This window comes from Phoenix dactylifera, chromosome 2, assembly GCF_009389715.1.
Source record: "Phoenix dactylifera cultivar Barhee BC4 chromosome 2, palm_55x_up_171113_PBpolish2nd_filt_p, whole genome shotgun sequence".
In the NCBI taxonomy this organism is placed as follows: Eukaryota; Viridiplantae; Streptophyta; class Magnoliopsida; order Arecales; family Arecaceae; genus Phoenix; species Phoenix dactylifera.
In genome coordinates this window covers 25291823-25300668 of record NC_052393.1, presented here as the reverse complement: position 1 = coordinate 25300668, position 8846 = coordinate 25291823, and the positions used below count along the sequence as shown (strand labels likewise).

Here is an 8846-nt window from a genome sequence, read left to right as displayed (position 1 = left end):
GATGAACAGCTTTTGTGAGAGAGACCAGTAGATGACAATGAATGGAAAGAACCAAGCCTGAAGAATGGATGATAGATGCCTGTTGGATTTAGGAGATGACAGGAAATCTTAGATTGACTGCTGTCTTCTCCAGTTTAGTTGGTTGCCAGATTTGATGAGGTTCCAGATGTTTTTGGCAAAGGGGCAAAAGCAGAAGGTGCTCAATATTCTCAGGGCCAGCTTTGCAAATTAATTCCAGAGGGAGGAAACCCAAGCTTCCTTGACTAGAGAATTGTCATAGGGATTTTAGAAAAGGATGCTCTAATTTTCTGGATCCTTTTAATCCTAATTTTCTCCATGCTCTGAATCTTTTTTTTCAGATTTTTTTTTTAAATATTCAAAGGATGATTTTGATGGCACCTATCTTTTAATCCTAATCTCTTATGAAGCTCATTGTGAAAAGAAAAAGAAAAAAGAAAAATTATACATTTTCTTTTTTTAGGTGAGGAGGAAAAAATAGACTAAAACACCATGGCAGATGAATACCTTTATTTATTTGTTTATTATTTATATTTTGGTTTGGGGATAGTGAGGGGAGGTGAGGCCCTAAGCTTTGTACCAGCATCCAACCTTTAGCTTTATATATGGTAACATATAAAATTTATATTTTTATAACTTTTCTGGTGTTGGTTTTAGTGGCAATAACATATTAAAACTGAAATACCAGTATAATTAACCAAAGATATTTATCTTGTGTTAGATAGCATCATATTTTTATTACTAAATTATATTTTTTTAGTAATTAGTAGTAATTATTATTTGATTTTAAAAATAAAAAAAGACACATGACATGTCATATTCTTGCAAAAAGAAGTGCATTCATGAATTTATCGAGCAAAAATAAGAAATTAAACTTAAAAAAACAACTCAACTGTAATTTTTAACTTCGAAGGAGATCAGCTTGTGTATCACTTACAAAGGCTGGACTAAAAAAAAAATTCCATTGTAAATTTTAGAGTAGAAATATTAAAATGAAATTAATGATTACTTTTTCAAAATCTTGTATAGGAGTTGTTGGCACTTCCTTTTCACCTCTAACCAAATACAAGTCTAATGAAGAATTTTCAGTTCTTTGGTACCCTCAAATTTACACCCAAGTCAAATAACATGTTGGATTTTTGAGTAAAGTCAACAACGTTCCTTTAGGCACACAAAACGATATGTGACCAAGGAGATTAATATGTCTCACTAGGAGTTGCATTACTACTCAAGTAACCGATGAAATCCTTAATTACCAAATACTAATGCCATTCTTTTCAATTCATATATTACTTTTCCTTAATAAATAAATAAAAATATAAAAAAGAGCATATTTTTTAGTAGTTAATATAAATCTATACATATCAAAAGAGAAAGTGTACGATACTTAAGTTTGTCAAGTTTGTCCATGTATAAAGCTTTAAAAATTTTATTATATGGTATTTATAAATTTGGCTGCTGTGAAATGAAAATTTCTATTCTCTCTCTATAGTTCTCGTGTGTGTCTCCCACCTTATCCTCTCTCATCATCTTAATTCTCTAATGCCCCCTTCCCCTTCCTATTTAACACCCATTTCTCCACTTTAATCTTCTTATTCACTCTCTTTAAATGTTTATAGAAAAAAAAGAGGATGAGTTGATATTATATTATCTATTTTTATTCTACTCATTTTTTCTTTTTTATAATTAATTTTACATTTGTTTTTTGGCATGAAACCATATCTCAAAGTCTATGCTACAAGAAACATATGTAGTAGTAATACCGTCTCAACTTGATTCTTGTCTCCATTCTTAAATTTAAACAATTATATTTATTATATATATTTAAATTAAAATAAGATAAAAAATTATTTTATAATATTTAGAAAAATAGAAGAAACCTAAACAAGCGTTGCCATAGCCAAGGAACAAATCTATTTTACTTATTTATTTTCTATTATTTTTATTTACCAATAAAAATATTCAAGATAATATTTAAAATAAAAAATTCAATAATTGTATTTTATTTTCATGTGCAATTCAGTCGTGCCCCTATCTTAGAGTACTAGTAATAAAAAAATAATTAATTTTTTTGATACAACGATAGCTTACACAGTGCCAATATGAGTACAACCAGCAAAATCGAGAGAAAGAAAATTACGTAAAGACGGAGGGCACAGCTACATAACATGTCCAAAAGATCTCTCTCCAATGTGAGCAGTAAAAAAGGTGATTGAGTTTACAATTCTGTTCGTCTTTGGATGTATGTAAATGGTTTGGTTAATGGCATGAAATCCATAATTAAAATCTCAACCCATGGTTTTTTTTTTTTCTCCCTCTCACGTGCCAAGTATTTTATTTCCTCGCTCGCCTATTTAGTATGATTTTATTGGCCCACCTACCCGTCCGGATTCAGGCCTCACACGAATCCATAGTGGAATATAAGGACAAAGGCCACCTGCTCCTTCTCTGAATACTTTTCGCTGCTTATCTCGTAAAAGAGAAGGAAAGAGGAGAAAAAGGAGAAGAGCCCCCAAAAAAGGGGTGCGAGAGAAAGAGAGGGAGAATGGCGGTGGCGGAGCTGTGGGAGACTTTGAAGCATGCGATCGAGGCCTACACGGGGCTGTCCCCGGCGACCTTCTTCACTGTGCTGGCCCTGGCTGCCGCCTTCTACCATGTCGTCTCCGGCTTCCTGCGGCCTCCTGTCGCCCCGATGAAGCGCGAGGTCGAGTTCGAGGCGGTGGAGCCGCTCCCGCCCCCCGTCCAGCTTGGCGAGGTCACCGAGGAGGAGCTCAAGGCTTACGATGGCTCCGATCCTAAGAAGCCCCTACTCATGGCCATCAAGGGCCAGATCTACGACGTCACGCAGAGCAGGTCGATCCCCAACTCTCTTTATCCCTCTTTTCGTCTTCGTTCTTTTCTTTTTATCCGATTTGATGGTTTGATCGGCTCTCTTTTGCTTTAGGGTTTGGAATCTGGTGCTGATGCGTGTTTTTTTACTTACAAATTTTTTTTATCTTTTTCAGTAACGTTTTGGGTTTTAGATTTTAGGGGTTTTAGGGTTTTGTACTAATTCTCTCTAATTCTAGTTGCCTCTAGCCCTGTAATTCGTGTTGGCTTTCTTGAAGATATGGCTTCATCTTGGTTTGGTTTCGATTGGCAAAGTTATATCTCCTTCTATTCAGTCTTATGGGATCGCGAAGATTATAGCAGGCAATAGCTGTCGGTCACGTCATGTTGAGATATGAGTTTCCATATGTTTACCTTGAGCTACATGGAGTTTCTTTTAAGTAGTCGTGGGTGATTTGTTTCGATGTGTTTGCCCATTTTGTTTCTCATTATATGATGCTTTTATGCATGTTTTTTCAGATTTTTTATGAATTTGTAAGAAGTTCTATTTGGTAAGATGCTTCATGGTTGCTGCTTACAATTTAATAGAATTTCATGCTTCTGTTCTGTCCTGTGGATTCCGAAAGATTAGTGACATTACAGCATGATTTGCTAGTTGTTCTGTTATTTATGCTGTGGAGTTAATGATTTTGAGGGCTTGATTTTTCCATGTGATGGTCCTTAATTTGAATCCCTTAAGATTATATTATTGCTTCCGTTTCCGTCCCCTCGGAACTGATAAGAGGGTTAGGTTATGGGTTCATGGATGTGGTGCTTATCTTATATAATCTGTAGTGCCAGAATCTTTGGTTACTGTTGGTTTTATTAGCAATAGTGGTCCTGAAAAATTGGATGATCTGATCGATAGCTGATGTTTATCTGAGCCATTTGTTTACTATATCCCATGCTTCCTCTCAATATCTGCTGCCACTTGTTGACTATCTAGCTGTCCAATCGTTATGTGAATGGTTTTAGTAATTGTTGCTTGCTAACAGGGTTCCATCCTTTAGATCTTTATAGTTTTTTTCCCCGATGATATGGGACCAAATAATATTAAATATGAACATATGGTTGGACACTGATTTTTGGGACATGTATATAGCACGCAATTGGCTGGATTGCGCAATGCAGTATTATCGTATCTGGATCATTTAGTGTTGCAGTGTCTGTACTTTCATTTTTGTAATTTTTAAAGACTATTCTCATTTAATATGCTTCAGATCTCCTTCAACCAAGGCTCTCATCTGGCTGAGATCTTTGTTTGTGTTGATACTGAGCAACCTTTGATATGTGAGATAAAAAATCTGGGGCTTTTTTTATCTTGGCTATTATAAAATATATATATCTGAGATATTGATTGATGCGATAACAATATGTCGGTCTATATTTTCTAATCACATTTTGTTGCTTCTTTAAATAGACATTATGATTAATAAATCTCAAAAGTGAGACCTAAAAATAGTTGCTGATTCTGGATTTACCATATTGGTGGTATTTTAATTTCTCGATTCTGATATTACCAGCTGGGATCTCAGAAAATCTCGGATTTCCAAAATTTTCCACCTCCCATGTCCACTGAAAGTAACTGAGATCTTGGTCCATCTCAGTCTTGGTGACCCACCAAGATGACCAATATGTCAGCATTTTGGAATCTTGACTTCAACATACCATTTCATTATATTTTTTGAACAGATGTACTAGAAGTTAGTGCATATTGATGTTCTGATATATCTCTTGTTTACTTGTTTGATTTGAGCAAACTACTTCTATCTTGATGAAACTACTCAAGTCATGACTTTTATAATTTGCACTTGCAGTAATGCTATTCTGTGAATTATTAAAAAAATTCTTGAATTATTCTCAATTTTCTCATGGCCAACTAATTCTATGATTTATTCTCCATCAACTAACAATCCAGAAATTTTCAATTATTTTTAAATTCTGCATGGATTCTTTGATTCATTCATGATATATTCACAACTAATTTAAGAAATTTCTATGCGTTAAAACCTATTGATACCATGTATTTTTGTTTGTTGTATTGTTTTTTGCTGCCAATTCTTATTTTGCTTTTCCTATATCTATTTTAAGTAAACAAATAGAACTTTTTAAATATTTCTAGTTTTTAGTTCTTGGAACTCTTTCCATATTTTTGATGAAATTGCCAGATTTTTTTTTATTTTTGATGAAATTGCCAATTGTTTTTCGAATTTCAAATATCTAACTCTGCTAATTCCTGATTGCTGAACTTGTGACTGTTTGCACCAACTGGTTTAGGCAGCCTAATCCTGCTGATTAGAATCCAGATTTCTTAATTTAGGATCCGTCAAAGTTATGGCATAACAAACCTTCTATGCCTACTTTGTCTCTGTTAGGAAATATTTCAAGATTTTCAATGTAGTACTCATTCTGTTTTAATTAGCTTGGTCAACAATCTGCTTTAAAGGAACTTGTCTAATAGTCCTTAAGTTTATGTAGTTTTAATTAGCTGCATCTATACTACGATTAAATTGAAACTCCTGGGTTGGAAGCTTCCATTTGAAAGGCTCTTGTGTCTCCATTTTTTTATTCCAAAGGTACCCTTGAAATGTTGTTGGAAATCTGGAATCATAACATATCTCTCTGCTCCATTGGAAGCAGTGCCACATTGCCCACATCATGTCTCTCAAAAATGCTTGCGACGTGTAATTTCTTTCTTTTTTGTTATCGGGCCATGAAGTGCACGAGCCCTACTTAACAGTTGGTTAAACCTCCGTAAGTGTATTATTTATCTTTTATCCTCCCTGCATTGTTTATGTGCATTGGGACACACCACTAACTAGTACTTTTAAATGGAAACCAGAATGTTGATTGCACTTCTTAGTTTAAGGGTGCATATCAACTATATGGATTTATGCAAATAATAGCTCAAACATGATGGAAAACAACTGTTTTCATTTCCATGTATGTTTTCTTCTTTGTCCAAGTTGATTGGCTGCTGATGGTGCAGCCATTCTCTTTGGCTTTCCAATTCTGTTAGATACCTGTAGTTTATTTGATTTTGTTTCTCTGAGTTTTTGTTTAAGAGCCGGAGATGGCTAAGCTATATGGAGCTGGTCAACGTATCTTGCATACTTCTCTCTCTCTCTCTCTTGATCCCTCGATCTTTGTTATGGTTATCTAACAATTCTTCATGTGGCTCTCAGTCACTAGAACATTCATCTTTTTCTGATCTCAATGATTTGAGTTTTATGACAAAATCTTGATCGTGATGATGTGTTATTATGAGTTTTCCAACAGAAAGGAAAGTGTGAATGCAACTCCATACTCTTTTTTCTCAGTCATGTTACACAATTTTATAAATTTAATTTTTTTTTGGGTTGTCAATTGAGGTTTTAGTGATTTATGTGGTTTGCTTAAATATTTTCTTGATTCTTCATTTACTAGTTTAGTTCCTGGATTATTTTGCAAAATATTATCTTTCATTTGGCATAATATTTAGTTTTCATTTTCTCCCCTACACCCCTCCAGCTAGTCTGTTAAATAGTTTAGCTTTATTAACACTATGATATTATTTCTTGTTGTCCTCCTCTAGTTTCTCTCATGTGTAATTTATGGCCTTTGACTTTGTGCTTGCTCTTTGCGGCTGTTATATTATATGCTGAGAAAATTGTTACAAGACCTATGGATAATCATATTTCAGTCAGTGTATTTACGCCATTAGTCTTACTTAATTTTCGTATCAGATTTGCTATGGTAGTTTGATGCTTGATTCTTATTTTTGATATATGGTTGATGAGTGCTTGCCTTGGATTGCTTGGTTTTGAACTTGTGCTAAATAGCTCGTCCGTAAGGGTGACACATGCCTTGCAAAGATGTTTTTGTTCAAGTGCAGAAAAACATATTAGGTATTTTTGCATAGGGTTTTTGAATCCTAAATTGAAGAACATGGATCGATGAGATCAAGTGCAGAGAAAACAGTGCTTATAAACCATCTGTTATGGATAAGTATGATTCTCTAGAAAGAGAGGACTAGACAGCTTGCACAGACTTGCTAGTAGCTGTTGATCTGACAATAGTAGTGGAGAATTAGGTGTATGCAGTGCAGTTGGATTGCAACATGCAAGAATAATTATGATCAAACTAAGTGCATAGAACAGTGATCAATGTAGATATAGAAGCATTAATATGCACCACATAATGATCAACAATAGGATTGGATATGAACAAGTCAAATTTATGTAAATAAGGGCGTAATGTGTCTGCTGCACGCCATGGACAACAAGCTGCTGAACATGCTGAAGAGAGGAACGATCACTTGCAACCATTCAATCGTATGTAGAGGCAGATGAAATTGGAAAAGAAGTTGGTATGAAGAATTTGAGACTCTTGAGGACAATTAAGTACTAAAATAACTTTGTGTTATGGTCTCCACCCTTCTCTACGCAAAGTAGAAAACTATGGGATAATATGGATTCTTATTTGGTCTAACTGATAAACCTGGTTTGGCAAGGCATGCACTATAATATACATATGCTTTTATAGGCATTTGATACCCAGTCTTGGCTTGGTAAATTCAACTTTCAAACTTTGGGATGTTCTAACAATTTTATATAGATCCTTGTCAATTTTGTTCGGTCTTTCTTCTCTACCATCTTTTGACTGGCTTCTAAATGTAAGCAATTAAATTTCTTGCATGTTGCTGGGCTACTAAATGCAAACGTCTTGTCCTGTGCACTAGAATTCAAATTTTGTATGATGTTGTCCTTATTACTTGGAGATCCATAGTATTTGAAATCTTCTTCACATTTTTATGTTTCTCTATACAGGATGTTTTATGGACCTGGTGGCCCATACGCCTTATTTGCTGGTAAAGATGCTAGTAGGGCATTAGCAAAAATGTCCTTTGAACCAAAGGATTTGACTGGTGATATTTCTGGTCTTGGCCCCTTTGAGCTTGAGGCGTTGCAGGACTGGGAATACAAGTTCATGAGCAAATATGTGAAGGTGGGGACAATTACGAAAACTGTGCCTGTGGAAGATGCGTCCGTAGGCAGTGCCTCTGAAACAACGGAGAGAGCTGCCGATACCACTGACAGCGGCCGTACAGAGAGTGAAGTAGGCCATGCCGCAGAATCCAAGGAGACTGGTCAAGCAGACCTTGGTGCTAAATCAGAGCATATAGCAGAATCAAAGGAGGATGATGGTCCAGCTGGTCATGGTAGCGAGGGAGAGCGTAAGGCAGAATGGAAGGTCGATGGTCCAGCAGAACATGATGGTGAAGGTGATGCTGTTGGCCATGGTGCAGATCCAAAGGAAGTTGGTGCAGGTGAAGGAACCAAAGAGTAGTTCAATAGACCTTGGATATATAAAAGAGCTGAGAGGGGCTTTGCTTGTACACAAACATATATGATACAAAGAACTTGAATAAAGTTCTCTTCTCAGAGGCAGGGGAGGGGCGTTCTTTCCCTTTATGTTTGTATGACAGGTTGATAAGTGTAGCCCGGTGAGACTTAAAATAGTTATCTTGTTGCCTTTTCTGATATCCTGTAGTGTCCTATAATTTCTGTTTATTAACAGTTTTATTGCAGAGAGAATTGCTATATGGAGTAATCTTCCTGATGGTTGTCAGCGTATGAGTTCACTGTGTTGTAGTTGAAAATGGTTGAGCTAGTGGAGAAATCTTGCTCCATAGATTTCTGCTATAATCTAGGATGTGAATTTTACCATAATAACGTTTGCCAAATATTTGTTGACATTTTAAAAGAGGTCCGTGATCTATGAAAACAGGGAATCTCTATGCTTTTTTCATAGTGGATTTTGAACTGAGAAGCCACATACTTGATTGATCCGCAATCAGTTGAGGGAGTTTCCCCAGTAACATTTTGGACTTGTTTCCCCAGTAACATTTTAGGCTTGTTTGATTTGTCGGGAGAATTTTTTTAATTAAAATATTTTTTTGAAAGTAAATAATTTTTTGA

The 8846-nt window shown here is 35.4% G+C and overlaps 1 protein-coding gene across 1 annotated transcript; it reads left to right on the top strand.

The window, feature by feature from the left end:
• The first annotated feature begins 2448 nt into the window (after positions 1 to 2448).
• On the top strand, positions 2449 to 8496 carry LOC103712112 (membrane steroid-binding protein 1). Its single transcript, XM_008798524.4, has 2 exons — positions 2449 to 2871; positions 7695 to 8496. The coding sequence occupies exons 1-2, from the start codon at positions 2564 to 2566 to the stop codon at positions 8212 to 8214; spliced, it is 828 nt and encodes a 275-aa protein (XP_008796746.2). The 5' UTR covers positions 2449 to 2563; the 3' UTR covers positions 8215 to 8496.
• The last annotated feature ends 350 nt before the right edge of the window (positions 8497 to 8846 follow it).